Below are 20070 nucleotides of genomic sequence, written 5' to 3'. Positions count from 1 at the left end.
GAACTGTCAGTATTCAACAACCTGTGAATGAGACTCAATCAACTATCCTCCAGAATCACTTCCTGATCCTTGTGTGTTTATTAACAGCAACTGACAAATCTTGCTTGCTCTGCCTTTATTTTGCCTCTTCCATGAACACATCCTCGACCAGTGGGATCCACTGCAGGCACTTACCTTTCTGGTCTCTGTAAGACCTGGTATGCCTCCTCTCCGGATCTGATCGGCACACAGGTCAGAGTTCGTTCCACTTGAAGTAGCTTCTTCACCGGCTTTCTGTGCAGTTCTGAACACTAAAGTCATCATGCCAGGGCTCACAGGAACACAGCAGACAGGGCCCACTGTTCACCGAGGGAGAGAAGAAAGCACTTGAATATAACATCATGACTACGTGTCTCCACATAGAAATACATCAAAAATAAAGCATGAAGACATTAGGAAAATATAAGAACTGCATTTAAAAGACAGTAGAAATAGAAAGCAAAAAATAAATAGTTACAGATACAAAAAATGCATCTAAAAAACAACCAAAACAAAGGCAATAAAGTTATACTGTATATTAAAAAGAAGTTATGAATCTACTTATTTGAAAGCCACAGTGAACAACAATGTTTTAAGCCGTGATTTAAATGAGTCAACAGTTTTAGTGGACCCCATCTCTTCAGGAAGCACAGAAACTAAACACTGCTTCACCTTACATGGTTTTGATCCTGTCCCATATAACCTGAGGGGTCTGGATGCTTCCTTACGTACATATAAATCAGAGATGTATTCAGGCCTGAGAACATTTACTGCTTTATAGACAAGTTAAGCAAACCTGTCTGTAGAAACACGACGGGGAAATAACTCAGAACAGCCCTTTACACTGTCAACACCCGGTTCATGTGTCCTTACTAGTTGTTAAAAGCAGCTGAGCCGCTGGTTACGGGTTTTACCAAACCCCACAGTGAAACTGCAACAACTTTAAAGTCAGCTAGCTAACAGCGGTGACAACACCTCCATCCCTTCACTTCAAACTTTACATTTATCATTAACCAGGTTTCACCCCGACTTTACCGAAACGAGCGACTGACTGCGACAATGCCCCAAACTGAATTTATTGTGGTGTCATTCATGTAATAAACACAGCAGAAAAAAACATCAAAATCACAATGGAAGTTTGGTGTATCGGAAAACACCGCGTTTATCACTGACTTTATTACGATGTGTTTAGAGGATTATGTACAAACCGAACACTTTACAGTTTGATGAGAAGTCTCCGGCTTCGTGTTCAGAGTTTTTCAGTCACATAATAAGTGAAAACAAAACTAACATATGAGAGTGAGGCTGGACCCCGGGCTGTGGTAACAGGAGGCTGGACCCCGGGCTGTGGTAACAGGAGGCTGGACCCCGGGCTGCGGTAACAGGAGGCTGGCCCCCGGTACTGTACATTGTTCAACTCACCCAGGTTAGCTCAGGTAATAAGCCAATTAGTGCAAGCTCACCTCAGTAAAGCTAATGTTAGCTTAATGTCCCCTGTACTTGTTACTTGAGAGGGCTGTAATAATGACTGATCTAAGCCTTCAGGACTGGATTCAAGTCAATCAATGTTAAAATCACTCCAACTCCCACACGGAGATACATGTAACTTTCCTGAGCAGGTAATTGTACAAACAAACATTAACACAGCAAAGTTTACTCACCTCAGGTCCTCAGAGAAGCGGTGGGGGATCCGTCCGGTCAGCAGCTACCTTTAATGATTTACATTTTTGGCGCCAATCGTCTGCCGTAAACCCTGAGATTGGAAGTTTTGGCGCGAACCGCCTGCTGTCGCCACTGAGCCTGTGGGCGGGGCTTACTTTACGACAGCACCTGAGTGACTGTTATCTAGCAGCCATAGCTTCCTAACTATTGACAACATTAAGGAATAATACATACATACACTTCTGGTAGGGAAAGTTTTCTTTAACTTTTCGCTGATTAATTAAAAAAAAACAATTAATCCGCGCTAGAATGACATCACAATATCAGGACCCCCCTTCAATCTCCAGCACATTGGACTATCCCATCTTACTGCGCATGTGCGGAAATGATCTACAAAACTAGCGAAACAGATCGCGCGAAGATGAAGCAAAGGCACCCCCACGGTGCAGGAAGACAGAGGAAGCGGGAGGAAAATGGAAAGTTTGTGGCAAAACGAACGAAGATGAATAACTTTTTCACGGCGGCCACGAATGATGACAACGTTACTGAACAGCAGTAAGAAGCAGGAGCTGCTTGTTTTAGCGCTAGCGATGCTAACAGCGTCAGCCCAGCTAACGTTAGCAGGACGGCTCGACTGGAGATGCTAACACAAGTTCACTCTACATGACGAACAACTACTAGTGAGTATTAAAACTGACAGAATGGTAAATTATACTGAATATTGACCTATATTCGCATTCTTTGATTAAAGGGACATGGGGCAGGATTTGTGAAAAAATAAACATGCATTTTAAGTGTTTTAAAATCTCTCCATCGCCTTGAACAGGCTGTGTGCTGCATGTGCTGCAATTCGTGGTCCGAATTTCCCGCGCAGTCCTGCGGAAGTGACGTCAGATGACGCTGAATGCGCGTCCTCGACGGCTTTGGACTGGGATACTCATGGAGGCGGCTTTAAACTTGAATTGGGACTGAAAACAGATGCTGACATGGCTCATTTCCCAGTCACCAGGTAAGAAAACATCACAGGTCGTGTTTAGAGCTTGATCTGAACATCATATGAGATCACCGAGGACTCGGAGTGACCTAACGTGCAAAGTAGGGTTAGCTGCTAACACGTAACTGAGTCCACCTGTGTAGCACTGAATAGTTACAGACTGCGCATTTTCCTTTAGTCTGAAACCGAATAGTTAGAAATATGTCCCTTTATATATGGGACCGAAAGCCCAACCTGTTATCCGGGAGGTGACGTTAGCAGCCGGCTGTAGCCACAGGCTAACGGTTTGTTTGTGTCTGTGTAGCAACATTAGCCGCTCACACTTCTACCACACTGTGTGAACAAACTCCACTACAAGCTCAAGATTTGGCATTCAAAACCCAACTCAAGTAAAAGTATGTAAATATTGTCAGCAAATTGTACTTAAAGTACTTAACGTGTGAAAAGCACTCATGCTGTAAAATGGTCGCTGTTATAGTTTTTATATCTGATGATTAATATCACGGCTGCGTTCATGTGTATGTGTCATTTTCCTGCTGTAGATGTTTAAGGTTGAGCTCATTTTAACTACTTTATCTACTGTTGGCTACTTTAATCTACAGCGGTGCATCATATAATATAAGAGCATCATATGTTTGTAGTATGGCTGTACTGTGAAGAGCCATGTATCTGTAAAAAGTCCGACAAACAGCCTGTTTGTGATCCAACGGGGATATGAAATAGTTTATTTATCTTCAGAAGGAGAAGTTTCACAACATGTAACAGAAAACATGAGGCGGAGTTCAAAAGTACAATATTTGCCTCTGAGATGTAGAGGAGGAGAGTAAAGTTGCATGAAACAGAAATACTCAAGTAAAGTACAAGTATCTCAGATTTGGATTTCAGTACAGTACTTGAGGAGGTACTCGGTTACATCGCTGGGTACAAGCACAATGGACCTCTTATTGTCTTGTGTGTTGTCTTCTCACTTTAGTAACACAAGGCAGAGGACAGACTCTCCTGACTGAACCAGCCTGCTGCTGCCCACATTGGAGACCGTTGACATTTCTGGAGCTTGAAAAGTGTTGCAGCGTTCTCCTAAACAGCTGAAGTCGATGGGGACTTGTTTTGAAACGTAAAAAAAACAACATATATAATGGCTCTGTACAGCTCGTCCGGCGTAATCGAAGTCTCCCAAAGCCCAGAGATCCCAGATTGATTTGAAAAGACCTTATTTACACCCTCGATTTGAAGTCGAGCTTGTGTGCTGACTTCAGACCCGACGCTTTGAGCTGAGCAGCTACAGTCGGCTTGAAAAAGGTTGTGAATAACATCTTTTTAATGTATTATGTATTTCTGGACTTCTGGAGATTTAGATTATGCTGGACGAACTGTAAGGAGCCATTTTTTATGTTTTAAAACAAATTAGAATCAGCTACTTCACTTTTTTTAGGAGATTGCTGCAGCACTGTCTTGCTTTGAAGGTCCAGAAATGTTTTGTGGACTACGAAACTTCACCCGACTTTGGGGGTGAGTAGATAAAAGACTGAATTTTCCTTTTTGGTTGAACTTGTTTCAGCGTTGCAGAGACATTAACTGCTGATATCTTCAGTGGGAGTTTAAACACATTGCTTATACATGGAAACATGGTCAAAGAATTTCACCACAATCCTCATCATCAACACAATTATCACAGACAAACGGTAATATCTTCAGGGGGAGGTTGTTTCCTGTGCTAATGACCGGAAACAACTTCTCAGTGAAAGTGTGTGTGAAGGTGTGTATGTGTGTGTTAGTATCAGGATCAGAGAAGGTCAGTTCTCCTCTGTTCCAGTCCAGATGAACTCTGATCCTCTGGAGCTGCTTTGGTGAGAAAATGGTGTATGGACCAGGTAGAGAGCATGTTGTGCATTCACCTTGATAGAGCCCTATTCCCCATAATCTGGACTGTAAGCCTGTATCTCCCTTTCTCTCAGCAGACTCTGCTGCCGCACCGACAACCCAGGCTGGACTTTCTCCAACCTCGACATCCCAGCTGTGAGTTCCCGAGTCAAAGCCCTCAGAGCCAAGGACGATGAGATAGCAGTCAAACCTCTTTGGATTATCCAGAAGCTTCTGTCTCTCTCCACGTCTCACACTGGTCAGATCTTCAGACAGGAAGAGTTCTGGATGAGCAGAGTTTGGATCCAGAACCACAGGAGTGTAGGAGACCGTCTCCTTCATCTTGTTCCAGATGTTGAAGCTCAGGTTGCCCAGGTGTTTGGCCACGTCTATCAGAGCTCCTGAGAGCAGCTGTGGATCCTCCAGCAGGGGGCGCTGCTGGACTCTCTTCACTGCAGCCTTGTAGTTCTGCAGGAATGAGACTTCAGCTCTCAGCTTCTCCTCTGTGGCTCTGACTGTGTCTGAGAGAGCTGCTATGTCTTTACTCAGAGCCTCCATATTCTCCTTCATTATCTGACTCTTCAGCTCCTCTTCCTCCCTCAGAGCAGAGATCCTTACCTCTTCTTCCTCTTCTAGAAACTGCTCTTTAATCTGCTTCTGTGTCTTCAAATAAGGAACCTTTTTTAAAATTATAATATTAATCTCTTTCAATGTCACTTATTGCTTGACGTTGTGTTGAAACGCCTCTGAAAAAAACTCACTGCCCACATTTCCTTTCTACATAAGATTAAGATGTTTGTGGTGATGTTGTGTTTTGATTGGATGGAAAGACAAACCAGCAGATTTTATATGATGATTTAAAGGAAATGGCACAACATATCAGATTCATCAGTACATCAGACACAAACTGCACGAATATGTTTAAAGTGTTGCTGCTTTATTTCAAGTGAGCTGAATCAAACCTCACTCACAGAACACAACACAGACACAATCTGCAAAATCTTTTTCAGTAAGTTCACCACAAGTCTGTCATTTAATGTGTTTTGCATAGTTTTCAAAATAAAGCAGATTGTATCGGAAATTTAAACAGTAGGGTGTTTCTGTAGAACAACAAGTGCTTAAATCTACTGTATCTAAACCCTGTCTATAAAAAACATCTTAATAAAACAGTCTAACTCATGTCCATGCTCTCTGCGGGGCCTAAGCCCTCTCCCTCCCCTCCCTGAATGCTCTGGTAGATGGATGCCATGTCAGCGTTGGTTCTGATCTGGTTGGCGAAGTCGGCCATGCTGGGGCTCCTCTCTACCTCGGGCACAGCCAGCAGGGCGGCGACAGCGCGCATGGCTGAGCGTCGCAACTCCTCCTGCTTCTCGAACTCCTGCTTCACAGAACCGGCCTTCACCTACAGGTGGGGAATCATTTCAGAGTCATTCACAGTGTACTCAATAAAACCACACACATTTCAATCCCATCAGTTTTGTTAAAGGGGAATTTTAGTATTTTCAAACCTGGACCCTATATTCACGTTTTGGTGTGTAGATGATTCATAATTACAGTTTAAGAATCGATCCAGTATTTATCGCCTCAGCTCACAATGTGACACTGTACTCCTTTGGAGCAACTCCAACTGTCAAAGTAATGTCCACTAAAAGTGATTGTTTTTGTCACCGACAGGTTCAGGTTATTTTAAAGTCTGACAACATTACAGAAATAATTCCTACAGAGAGAGACCTTTTTATTAAATAAGTCTTGCTCATGCAGGAGTCTCACTCTGAAATCTTGTGAGGGGAGTTATTACAGTTGTTGCCTCATCTAGATTGTCAAACTCAGTTAAATGACCTGATTATTTAATAAAAAGGTCTCTCTCTGTAGGAATCATTGCTGTAATGTTGTCAGACGTTTAGAATAACAGCCATTGCAGCCGAGTCACGATTGCCAGCTGAGGTGATCCACTGGGCCGATTCTTAAACTTTTCGTAAGTATGAATCTTATCGTTTCCTTATTCTTCTAAACAGCGGGAATGAAGTCCCAAAGGAAAGGGCTGTCTGAGGCAATGTAAAGCACCAAAAATGTTCAAAATATAGTGTACACTAATTTTTAGGTGTGCCTTCTTTTAGGCAGCTAAAATACATTTTGCTGTCTGTGCCGTTCAGCAGTACAATGCTCTGCTTCCATGTTGGTGTTACGCGCTGCTTCTCCATACAGGAGGAGAGCTGATGCTAATACACTGACGAGGGATAGGTACCTCATACAACCCCACATCAAAAGACCTCAACTATCACTTTAAGCATTTATGAGTCATAATGTTTGCTCGTGAGTTGTAAGAGTGACGGTACCTTGGTAGTGCAGGTAGCTTTAAGTGGTTCTATCAGTCTGTCCAGTCTCTGAAGAACAGCAGCAGGACACAGAGAGGCCAGTCTAGCTAGCATCAGGAAAGTCAGCATCTATTGCACACGCACGCACACACACACACACACACACACACACAAACACACACACAGAAAAACAAGAAAAAAACACTCATGTTTGTAGGTGCGACTGCTTGTGCACTGTGTTTTCTACAATCAGTGAGTGTGCGAGAATATTGAGTTTTCTCCTTCACTCAGACGTCAACATGAAATCTCCCTACACCCGATTGGATGAACTCACCACTTGCTGAGCTTTAATTGGTTTGTGCTTCTAACGATCAAACTGGAAACACAAACTAAGCCAAGTGTTTTGGCAACATCGTGAAATGTCTCCTCAACTCTCAATCAAATCAGCTTCTAAACAAATTTACAGTCAAATGAAAACCAAGTTTTCAGCTTGTTAACAGTCCATATTGTGTTTTTGCGCTTCAAGCCATATCATCAGTGAAATAAGTAGCTAATGACAATCAGGGATTCATATGTAACATACCAAAGGAACTAATCCCACCAATTTAAGGCAAGTATGTAGAGTATCCACGCTAATGAATGACACCGTTCTGTAAACAGCAGTGCCAAGCATTTCTGTCATTTGTTACCTAATCTACGTTATATAAGAGTTTAATAAGCTGTGCAAAATAACCAAGACTGAGTTATTTGTGTAGACCATTTAAAAAGTGTCTCCTAAATGTCATCAATACGCTTACATTAAAGAGATCGGCTACAGTTAGAAACCAATATTATGATCACTCCTGCAACATTATTGTAGGAAAATGTCCCTGAAATCAAGCTAAGTGATGGCCCTGTAGATTCAGGTGGATTTTGATTGGCTGGCTGTGTTTCTATCGTTCATCAAATCGCTCTGAAAATAATCCTGACGATATCGTTCCTCACTGTTATTGTCTTTGCATCTGAGCTGGTGTAAAACATGAAGGTTGTAAACATGTTCTTAAAAAATGCTTAAACTTTAAAAGCTGGTTGAAAAGGTTGTTTATGAGTTTTGAGTGTTTCAGGAGGTGACTCTTAGTTTAGTGATTGTTCTGTATTGGACCAGGCAGTCTATGTGTACCAGATTTAAAACTGAAAGACAGTCCTCCGTGTAGGCATCACAATGTTTTCTATCCAGAGTAAGGAGAAGAAATCTGCACATAACTCTGATTATTTGATGTCTTTGTTTTCTACCCACCCTGATGTCATAGTGATCTTTGAGTCCTTCCTCTACGTGGTCGAGGAACTGCAGGACGTCCAGCCCCTCCAGGCAGCTGTCCAGCAGAGTGTACATACACTCGAACGCTGCTTTACGCACATCCAGACCGTCGTCCACCGTGTGTTTGAACGGACCCATCTCCACCTGCAGCACACACGCAGAATTACACATCAGCACGCTGAGATACAAACATCAGACAGAGTCGCATCGAGCTGACCCACTTCTCTGATGAGGTCCTTCCTGATCTGGGTCTCCTTGTAGAGGTGAGGCAGCACTGTTGCTAGGAGACCACGGATCAGAGATGGCTTGTTATGAGCTGCTGAGTTGAACATCACCAAGGCGACACGGCGCACATTGATGTCCTCATCCTGCAGCGTCTTCAGGAAGTCACCTGACAAACAGAGGAAACATTATTGTAAACTTCATCTGAACTTTCTGACACATTTCAACTCAGAACAGAACTGTGGGAAGAGATCTCCTCACAGTCAGCATGGACAGGAGGAAAGATAACACACCATTATCTTTCAATGTTCAGTGTGACCACTGCTTTAAAGAGTGAAATGTTCTAATCGTGTGTTCCTGTTTAAATTATTATATCATAGATCTTGTTAACTGTTACATTTGTGTAAAACATTTGAGTCTTTAAAAATCCATTTCCTTTCTCCTCCTGAAAAAAGTAAAAACTCATCATTTGTTCAAGAGGAGCTGGCAGAGTAATATCATAATAGTAGTTGTGTGTTTAGATTTCAGCCAGTAAAAGCTTTGTTTACATTTCCAAACAATGTGGTTGTGGTCGCAAAGTATTAATTTGACCCTTTTCCTCCTCCGTCCTGATCAATTCACCACAAATACTCCACATTATTGAGGGTAAAAATGCTTCAGAAACTTCCGTTTCACATTAAAAAAAGATGATACTATCATTTAAAATTAGGTTTTAGTTTGTCCTCAGGAGTGAAATAAATCAAAAGTGTGTTTTTGTGGCTGTGTCTCACCGATGCAGTCCTTCAGCAGTGAATCTATGGGAGCAGGTTGATCAACAATAGTGAACTTGATAGCGGTCACCACTGTGCTGCGAGCCAGAGGAGAACCTGTGAGAGCGCAGGAGGAGATTTTTTTTAAATTCAGTCATGAAGATTGTACTTAAACTAATTTTCCCCTTCACACATCGTACCAGCTTTAAGTTGCTGTTTAAGTCTGGGTAACAGTTGGGAAGCGTTGACAAAGGTCAGTTTTCCCAAACATTCAGCCACCAGGTTCCTGGTTCCTTCCTCCTGACACTCGCAGTTCTGAAACAGCAAAGCCCAGATTGACTCCACATGGGCCGAGAGACTAGAGGCTGGACAGGCGCTGGGTAAAGAGAGAGAGGGAGAAGGTTTTCAGCACAAAGACGAGCTGAGGATAAGGCTGCACTTGGAGAGAGTTTTATGAGAAAATGGGAAGGTAACAAGAGTCACATCCCCACACACAAAGATGGGTCGTCACTAAATTTGCCAAAATCATATTTTACTTGGTTCAGAAAATAAAAATGGAGTTTGATTGAACAATGTACATAACAATGATTATTTTCATTGACTTTCACAAAGTAAAAAATTCTTCCTTCACTGCCACTTGAAGGCGCCACAGTGTGATGTTCCTTTTGCAGCATTGTAAAACAATTCACAAAGATATGAGGAGAAAAAGAGCAGATACCACTGAAATAAAACCAGATTCAGACACACAAATGAAGACACACCTGATGACTTCTTTGAGGGAGTGGAGGAGCAGGTATTGTCTCCGTGGCTGGGAGGAGATCTCCTTCAGCAGGAAGGGCAGGTAGTCGTTCAGGCTGCCGACCGCCATGCTGCCTAAAGCGCAGGACGCTGCTGTCTTCACCTGGAGTCACAAAAAAAAATAATAAACACTTCTGATTTCTGTTTCTCTGTGTCATGAGACTAAATTAAATGTTGAAAGCAGAAATACATTTTTCTGGTTTCACAAATCTTTAACTGAGGTTTTTATTTCCGCTTGAAGTTTAAACCCTGTCGAGCTCGACAGAAAATTCATCAGCATCGGGGAAATTGATGAAATTGGGATACGATCAAAAGCTCCAGGAACAGCAGGATATGAGGACCATGTGTTTCTAAACTGACATCATACGTGAATTTATTGTAAATCTTAGGATTTGGACTGTTGGAAGGGCAGAACAAGCATTACAAAAGATTCACCCTGGGCCCTGAAAACATGATGTTTGGTTGATTTAAAAAAATGTTTTTATCAGATTCATTAATATTGAATGAAATAATCATTATCTGAAGTATGTCTTCTACCTCCTCGTTGGTGGAGGAGATGGCCTCCAGGATGACTCCCTGCACCTCCTTGCTTCCTCCCAGGCTGCCGGTCCTCCCCACCTCCCCCAGACACAACAGAGCCAGGACTCGAGCCGACTCTGGAGAGCCAGGACTCTTCACCTGAGCAGAGGAGAGGTGACACAGTGACACAGAGACAGAAGCTGTTGGACATATTCAGTGCGTACAAAACACTCGCATACCTCCTTCATGAGGGTGGCCACAGTGCCTGGTGTCTCTTTGGGGCAGGCGGAGGACAGAGCAGCCACACAGCGAGCGACGGAGTGGTACGACTGTCTGTGGATGACGGTGGCGTCCGATTGAGAGCTGTGGAACGGATCTGTGAGAGACTTCAGCAACTGACTGAGAGGAGAGGAGAGGAGAATAATTTGGTAAATACTTTAAGGCCCTGATCAGACCTGGTATCAACATCTGTCCTGAGTGATCTGATCACAAGTCAAGGTTACAGAAGCTACAGAAGACATAACTGTTTCCACGGACCGAGCTGAAGAAATGTGCCTTTAAGGGTCAATTCATAATCAGCTGCATATCCATTTCTTAACTTCACACACTCGGGTCTGTAAGAGCTTAAATATGCTGTTGTATTTCTGCATTGTCTTATATGGGCTTCTAATCATCTGAAGGAATTCCAACACTGTTGGTTCTGGAAAGTTTTATGTCACTTGATAAGTTCTGTTTACAGGCCTGAGGGAAAGACTGGATTTTTTTGCTTCTTAAACATTGAAATGGGCACATTTGTATATTGACAAAAAGAACTTGATATGTGCAGTTTAGATCCAAAAACATGAGATTTATATCAGCAGTAAAACCTCATGTGAGTCATCAAAAACATTACCAACAAACTCTGAACAATCATCCTCAACACTAAACAGCTTTCCCACCAGAAAACTGTCCCTATACTTGTGCGAACATTTGGGCCACAACACAACCAACACAAAGCTCACCTACGTCCACCATCTTACCTGTAGCCCAGGTTACTGGTTTTGGACAGCACCAGTGCCTGTAGGAAGTCCACAATGGCTGTCAGCACACCTCCCTGCAGCAGTGGAGAGTGGACAAGTCTGAAGACTCCCGGCAGCACAGAGGAGCTGATCTTAGCCAGAGAGGAAGGGCAGGCTTTGGCCATGCAGGTCAGTAAGGTGACGGACACCTGAACAGAGCACACGTACAGTAACAACGTGTTATAGAGCGATATTTATACACCTGACTCACAGGTCAACTGGGCTGGAAGATAATCATTACAAGGACTTAAGTGTTTGTTTGTTTGTTAATCAGCAGAAATAATATCACAAAGACGAGTTTCAAATGAGCCTCCAATAACAGTGTTGGACAGACAGTTAAGAAAAACAGATCAAACTGAGGCAGCAGAGCCAGAAGTTTACATTACCCACGATGCAACTCGACCACAGACAGTTCTGTTAAACTCAATACTTCACTAATCTTTCATTACAGGACAGTTTAATTCCTGCTTCAACAGCTTGTCCACCATTTTAACTTAACTTTAATAACTCAGTTGTTTCCTATCACAAGTTTCCAGGTTCCTCGTCTTTTTCTTCTGGCCTGTTTGACTTAAAATTTTGAAAACTCTCAAACAAAATGTGTAAATAAAAATAATTTTAGTTGACACCTGCACATATGAACCCTGAGCAATCAGCAAAGGTTTGATGGCATCCAACCTACAGTATTAGGGGTGTAACAGGGGTGTAAATCCACAATCCGATCTAATTTTCTGTCTTTTTTTTCCTGCACTGACAGCTGGGCCATGTTAAACTATCTAGTCTTAAAAATTGTTAAGATCAACAGATCATTGGTTTCATGTCATGACAACTGTCATTTACATTTTCAAATTCTTCTTTAAAGAGACAGGCTTCATGGTATCAAGTCTGATATATCAAGCATATTTACCATATAGTCAAATTTGAATAATTTATCTAAGATGTGTAAACAGTATTTCACCAGTTAATTGGGAACAACCTGTTACACACAACAAAATGAAAAGCTTGAATTTCCTCACCTGCAGAAAGCAATTTCTTATCCTGGTGGCTTTACTACTTTACTACTGTAGGCACTGCTTGAATGGCCATAAATAAGTGGTTATTATATTGACTGTCATTCTATGATAAATCTATATTTCATTCTTGTATTTTGATATAAATGTACTGAATCAAAATCATCTCCTGGCTACCGTTGTCCAGATCACCTTGAACACTAACAAATAAGTAAATCAGTGAATTTGACACTGCACATGGTGGAAGGAGCATGAGGTACCTGTGACACGTGCATGTCGCTCTCGTCCACCAGAGCAGGAAGTTCACTCAGCACAGGCTCCAGTGCTGCGGGTTTGATGCTGGCAGCGTGATGCGTGACCAGAGCGTTCAGACACGCCAGCGTGCCGAGCTTCAGAGCCCGCTGGTTCTTCCTCAAGAAAGATCCCAGCACGGACAGAGCTTCAGGCAGGATGGACGACAAGTCGACCTGGACAAGATGGAAGAAAACAAAGGAGTTAAGAAAAGAGAAAAGTTATTTGTTAAAATAAAAGTCAATTTTCGACTTTGTCCTCTGAAAAAAAAGTCATACTGAACCTTTAATGAAGAAGCAGAGACGAGGGTGATGGTCCGCACTGCTGTCAGTCTGGTGATCTCATTCTTTAACCTCTCCAGGAATATCGCCAAAACACCCTGCAGCTCTGCCCGCAGGTGGTCGCCAAGGTGACACACCATGTGACCCATACAGGAAATGGCCCTCTCTTTCACTTCCTGGTCAATGTCTGTTGCTTTCAGCCTCTTCAGGGTTACAGAAAACACCTTGGAGGGACAAATGTTTTTAAAAATTATTCATAGATTGAACACCGGGCACAAACAATCCTTACAGTAAGCCACTGACATTTACCAGTCTTGGATGGGTGTTACGTTGCTATCATAGCACAGGAAAAGGACCAAAATCAAATCACACCACAGGTGAGAGAAGAAAACAGCCCTGTTGAACCTGACCCCTCATACCTCTCTGACAAACGGTTTGGGGTCGAATCCTCCCGTCTGTCCCTGCGGCCTCATCACCCTGACCAGCTGCTGAGTGACCAGAAGGGCCTCCGATGTGATCTTATAGAAACTGTCCTCTACACACGCCACCACCGGAGGCAGCAGCACCTGCAGGGAAGAATCCGTTTACTGAAAATTAACTGACCAACTGAGCCACAAGCTGAAGATATGAAGATAAACACAAAGTCGGCAGGTTTACAGTACTTATCGTATCATCTTTTTAAACAATACTCTTATTTCACATCACGCTGCAAATGTCCTGAAGCGAAGCTTGAAAACAAAACCTGCATGTGTGGCTGAAAGGTTTGAGGAGGGTGGGAGAGGAGGAGGACGTGGAAGAAGGTGAGAGCATCGATCCTCATGGTGGAGGAGGTGGACTTGTCTGTCAGGGAGAAGACAATGCCTGGAGGAAGGAGGAGGAGGAGGAAGGAATACAAGAAAGAAAATAGAGACAGAGAAGTTGGAGGACAGAAAAGAGTTGTAAAATGAATTAATGTGTGTGTGTCTGTGTGTGTGTGTGTGTGTGTACCAGGTATTAGAGCAGGTATATGTTGTTCCAGGGCTCCAGGCACAGTGTGAGCCAGTTCAGTGAGGAGACAGAAGCAGCCCTGTCGAGACTTGATGCTCTTCTCCTTCAGCTGTCTGTGGAGAGCCTTCACTATCATCGGCACCTGGACAGACAACACACACACACACAGACACACAAACACACAGGTATCAGACACAATTTAATGCTTTTTAAGACCTTTTCAAAATCTTTCTGACAAAATTTAAGGTAAGGTAAGTAGTATATACAGTCCAGTGCAGAGGGAGGTTGAGTGCAAGCATAAAGACAGTATTGGGTTCAGTGGTAGGTTTAAAGCTCTTTAACATCAGAAATGTGGACTCTCACATGGCTGGATAAAAAGGACAATAATAAATAATAAAGACTATTTGATGACTTTTTCTCAGGCCAAATTTTATAAAACTGAATGTAAGACAACAGGACTTTACCCTGAATAAACTCTCATCCATCCCACCATCATCTTCTCCCCTTGATAAGACTCTACCTGTTTCTTCAACATGGCGACTGCTGGCTCCTCCTCTTTGCTCAGCCCAGAGTCTGAACTGGCCACGATGAGGCCGTGGTGACTCGACCCCACTCGGGTTTGCCTCAGCAGCGTCGAAAAGGCAGCAAAGACGTCTGCCCTCACGTTCTCCTCGCGCTCCTTAAATCGGGCGAGCAGAGCGGGGCAGACGGAGGAGTAGAAGGAGAGGAGGAGGTCCCGCCTCGTGTTGATCAAAGCATCCAGACACTTGATGGAGGAGCGCCGCACCTTCCAGCTCATGTCGTCATCGTCACTGTACTCATCGTCTGACTCTGGATGGAGACGACCATTACTCTGATTGTACTCATTTAAATCTGGGCTTCAAACATAGTTATTAAAAATAAATAAGATACATAACTTATTTCTAATTTTTAACTTTTTGCTTGTTCTTGTTTTTAGTGTCTTTTAAATGCAAATGTACATAAAACGCTTTAACTCATCAAAAGAAGAGAAAAACAGAAACGAAAGGACTAAAAGAAAGAGGAACACAGACCGTCATCGAGCCCGTCCTCGATGTCCATGCTGTCTTCTTGCTCCTCCTCATCGTCATCATAATTGTAGTTCGGGTCAAAGGTCATGAACTTAAGACAAAGCTGTGTTACTGTGGCAACATGGGGGGACATCTCCTTTGGACACCTGTCAATCATAATCATTAATACAGGAATGAGAGACAGCAGTGTGTGTGTATGTGTGTGTGTGTGTGTTTGTATGTGTGTGTGTGTGTGTGTGTGTGTGTGTGTGTGTGTGTGTGTGTGTGTGTGTGTGCGTGTACCTGCGTATAAAAGCTTCAAAGGCCTGGAAACAATATTCTCTCAGCTCATCGTCCTCTACACTGGTGAACTTCACCACCATGGGGATCAGCTTCTCTAAATGTTCACCTATAGAACACACACACACACACACACACACACACACACACACGTATTAAAAGATTAAATTAATCTACAGTTTGTGAGTTTTTATCTGAAGATGCAATATAAAGTTTCTTCTGATTTATGTTTAAGATGTTTCTCTTTCAGCTGCTCTCAGATCTTCGGGCACTAGAAATCAATTTTCATCCTGAACGAAAAGCCCGAGGGGCAGCTTTGGTTCATGTATTGCAAGTTTGTCAAACAAATATGCTGATACAAGATCATGAAGCGATTTAACAACAAATAAAAAGAACCATGCAACCAGTCCAATGACTTTAGAAGACATAGATCTCACCGACTCGATGGCCGCCCTGACGGCTGATGGTTGCCAGGCACTGGATGTACGTCCTCGTCATCGAAGTGGGCGGGCCCTTGGCCAACTCTGTCAACAGGTGTCCAGTCAGCTGGGAGAAGAGGGCGGGACTACAGCAGGGCACCAGGTGACCGAGGGCCAAGATGGAGCGCTTCCTGACCGCCATCCTGGAGCTGGTTAACTGAGAGAGCATCAGGAGGAAGAGTGAGTGAGATCAGAGATGGATGCACCGAAATATTGTCCGAACATCAGTATCGACACATATTTCCTTGTTGGCTGCAAATAAGGCTAAATTAAAGGTTGTTTCATAGATTTGTAAGATCGAATAAGTTCACTTTTAAATATACTGTAGAGAAGGGCTGAATGACTTTAAAACAGTTTTTCTTCTACAATGAAGATTTCTTTGTTTCTTCAGTATTCGGCTAACAGCACATTTTTATTTTTAACATATTGTAGTTATCTGCATCGCCACAGAATGTCACAGTTCATGCTTCGCTAATAAAAATAAATTGAATACAGAATAAGATCAAGCAACAAGCTGCAACATTAAAACACAATATGCCACAATTACTGAAAAAGAGAAGAAATAAATATTGTACACTTAGTGCACCTATAATATACTTCATATAGGCTGTCATTCTGACATGATAATAGTTGATATTCACGTATTTATAACTTATGAACACAGTGGATGTTAATAATGTTTGAGACTGTCATGATATACAAACAGTGACTTATATCTGTATAAGATATATAGATATAGTGCTACATATTTTAATTAGTATATTAGTCCTGCAAAGAACACTATTACTAATACTAGTACAATTTTGTTTAGTAGTACAGCGAGTGGTAAAGAGATAAAAGTTAATACATTCACATTAGTCATCGGTCATTTAGAGTTACAGTGTGAGTGTTTCGTACCTGAGGCAGCAGGCTGGAGAGCAGAGAGCTGTGGAAACTGACCAGAGCACCACTCAGCCTGGAGAAAGAATCAAAATATTTTGTGTTTAATATTTGTTGTGACAAGACTAAAAGTCTACAGCTGGCAGCTCTGTGAGGCTGTGCTTAGGAATAACATCAGAATACTAACATGCATCACGCTCACGGTGACGACACTGTATATTTGTATTCGGTCATAAACTAAAGTATCGGACAAATTAAAATGTTGACCTGATGATGGTGCCAGGATAAACGGTTCTATCCTCTGAGGATCACGAATGTCTGAACAAAATTTCAATGCAAACCATCAAATAGTTTTTGAGACATTTCACTCAAAAACACCAATGTGAACCTCGTGGTGGTGCTGGAGGAAGAAGATCACTAAAGTCATTCAGATGAATCCTCTTGAATATCTATAACAAATTCAAGACACAGTTTTCTCATATTTGTCAAGATATTCAACTCTGCCACAAAAATGTCGAAGTCAAAGGAGGAGAAATCACAGAGGTCAGGATGATTCCTCCTCTGGGAACAATGAATGTTTGAACACAAAATCCATCCTGTAGTTGCAGAGAAATTTCAGTCTGGATCAAAGTGTTGGACTGACCGTCTGACGTTGAGCCAGGCTGCTGCTGCCGTGACTGAAAATGTGTAGTTATTACCTTCCCAACATGTCCGACAGGATGTCCAGAGCCTCTAACTGAACCGACACGTCTTCCTGTTTCCCCATGGCACCAATCAGCTGGGAGGTGATCTTCTTACACACACTGGTTGTCAGGGTCAAACCTGGCAACCCAGTTAGATTGTTAGATTGAGAGCTGGCATCAAAAGCTGGTTGAATAAACTGAGAAGTCAGTTCTCACCTGATGAAGACAGCGGCAGCTCAGCGATCACAGTCTTCAGTCCCATGCTGGAAATGTCTCTCAGCTGCTCTTTGTCTGACATCATGTTTGAACACAGCGTGTCCACCATCGTCTCCACCTGAGGCTCCTTCACCTTACTCACCAGAGGAGCCAGGCTGAAAATCAAACGCACCCTCAGAATACTTGCCGCTAAGACACACAGACACTTGTCACTACACCCCAAAATGTGAGAAAACTCTTATTTCTTCTTTGTCTCAGAAAACAACACTCTGTCAAGAGTTAAACATTTGTGTGCCAGTCAAATCATTTCATTTAGATGAAATGAATTCACCGTGCAGCTGATGAAACAAAGAGAAGCTGTTCAACGACTTAACAAGACCATAACCGGCTCTTATTTAACATTTCACACTGATGATCAGATCTTCAGCAGGAAAGTTCGTCTGTCTGTTGAAGCCTTAAGCTTTAATAATCAGTTTTCTCAGTTTTACTTTGACAGGACAGAAAGTCTGATGTTCCCTTGATTAAGAGTCTCCTAAGTCCAAAAAGTGCAGCAAATAATGATTTCCTATCAGTAAAATGAGTTTGGAGCTGATCATCTGTCACAATATCTGCCTCAGTCCTGTTTTGCCAGTTTTTTGGCGACCTCTGTTCAGACTTGTTGCCTTTTCTTGTAAGTTTATGTATCTTGTATCTTAATTTTAATAATAAATCCCTGAAGTCTTCCTGCCTCCCCAGTTGTCTACTTTTGCGTGTTTTTCATTCATGAGACACAAACATGCCCTTCGTCAGAATACAAGAACGTACGTGTGTTAAGGATCCAAACTAACTACAGAAAAAAGAGAGGAAAGTTCAAACCACAACAGTTAAAGAGGGAACACATACAGGACACTGCCTCCTGAAGTTGATACACAGGTATTTAAGTGTTATTACAGGTAATTAAGGTGTTATGGATTGCTTCTTTCCATTTACACACCCTAACCTGTGCGTTAGGAGTGCGTGTGTGTGTGTGTTTTTTTACCATTTCACTGCCAGGTTCTGCACCTCCCCGTTCTTGTCCTCCAGCAGTTTGAGCAGCATGGTCACCACCTTCCTCTCACTGTCCTCGTCCAGTTTGATGCTGTCCTTCTGGAGCTCCAGCATCAGGTCATTGGTGGCCATGAACCTGGTCACACACACACACACACACACACACACACACACACACACACACACACACACACACACACATAAACACACACACACACACCAGTGGAGATACAGGAAGAGACAGCTGGGATGAGTTGAGAGTAAAAAGAAAGAGACAAGAGGCAGAAAACATACAAATTACCTGGTTAATGAATTACGCTGGTCTGAATTATGAACAACAGTGTTGTATAAAGTACCCACAAGACATCAAAAGTAAAGATATCGTGTTAAAATATTACCTTGGTTAAAGTGAAAGTCACTCATACAAATAGTATTTGAATAAATGTCTCAGTGTCAGAAGTACACGTAAAAGTAGATTAAACATATATTTACATGTATGCATATACTGTATATTATGGGTCCATCGATTATCAGCATTTTTCTGATTATTGGAAATTTGTTTATTTTCTTTATCTGATTGTAAATAAAATAAATTAATTTAAACATGAACTCATTTGGCTCAAGTACCTCAAAAGTGAACTTAAGTAGATGTACTTAGTTACATTCCACCACTGATGAAAGGTTAAATGAGAGCTAAACAAAGCAGATATGTATTTAGATATTATTATATATATATTAAATACATATAAAGTTTAATTTAAGACATGTGGTGAAGAAAGACTCATCATAAGTTAATCAAGGTGACCAGCTGAGGGAAATCTGTAGCCTGATATCACTTTTTAAAACTGATTAAAAGTTAACTTTCTCTTGAAAAAACAAAATCTCAGATCAAATTAAATTATAAAAAAAAGGAAATAAGTGTCGCCTGTGTATTAAAATGACACACACACAGTGACAGGAGCACAAAAAGTGTCATCTCACTGTCAGACGCACACACACTGTCACTAACAGTCACTCTTACCTAAAGTCTTTGTCAGTAGATGTCATTTTCTCCAACAGGTTGGAGATGTGGTAAGACACATTCGACATCTTGGCACTTTGACAGCTGTCACCGACGCTATGAAAGTTACTCTGCGACCAAAAGACCCTGTGAACAACACAGATTTAACCCGACAACATGGCGAGGCCGGAGGGGACGGACGGGGCCGAGCACACCAGAGCTGCCCGGCGGGGAACCCGACACTTGTTCGGTCCGGATAAAAATAGACGTGAAGACGAGGTGTTTCGGGTTTTGTGGCGCCACCGTGTGGACACAGGAGGAAGCGCATCTTATTCGTCGTTAGAAATCTTAAATTAAAACGCAGCTAATACTTTATTTTATCGGTTAATTAACGTTAAACG

The 20070-nt window shown here is 42.3% G+C and overlaps 1 protein-coding gene across 1 annotated transcript; it reads right to left on the bottom strand.

Moving 5' to 3' along the window:
• Positions 1-5457: 5457 nt before the first annotated feature.
• cand2 (cullin-associated and neddylation-dissociated 2 (putative)) lies at positions 5458-19907 on the bottom strand. Its single transcript, XM_073468727.1, has 24 exons — positions 19691-19907; positions 18662-18805; positions 17644-17798; positions 17443-17566; positions 16763-16820; positions 15824-16022; positions 15390-15495; positions 15111-15253; positions 14579-14889; positions 14059-14200; positions 13814-13932; positions 13491-13637; positions 13074-13295; positions 12760-12966; positions 11454-11641; positions 10674-10833; positions 10453-10593; positions 9879-10018; positions 9318-9493; positions 9139-9234; positions 8368-8537; positions 8126-8290; positions 6871-6978; positions 5458-5936 (listed from the first exon to the last, which is right to left on the bottom strand). The coding sequence occupies exons 1-24, from the start codon at positions 19756-19758 to the stop codon at positions 5706-5708; spliced, it is 3720 nt and encodes a 1239-aa protein (XP_073324828.1). The 5' UTR covers positions 19759-19907; the 3' UTR covers positions 5458-5705.
• Between the last annotated feature and the right edge of the window lie 163 nt (positions 19908-20070).

Source organism: Pagrus major, chromosome 6 (assembly GCF_040436345.1).
Source record: "Pagrus major chromosome 6, Pma_NU_1.0".
Taxonomy (NCBI): domain Eukaryota; kingdom Metazoa; phylum Chordata; class Actinopteri; order Spariformes; family Sparidae; genus Pagrus; species Pagrus major.
This window is presented reverse-complemented; position numbering and strand designations above follow the sequence as displayed.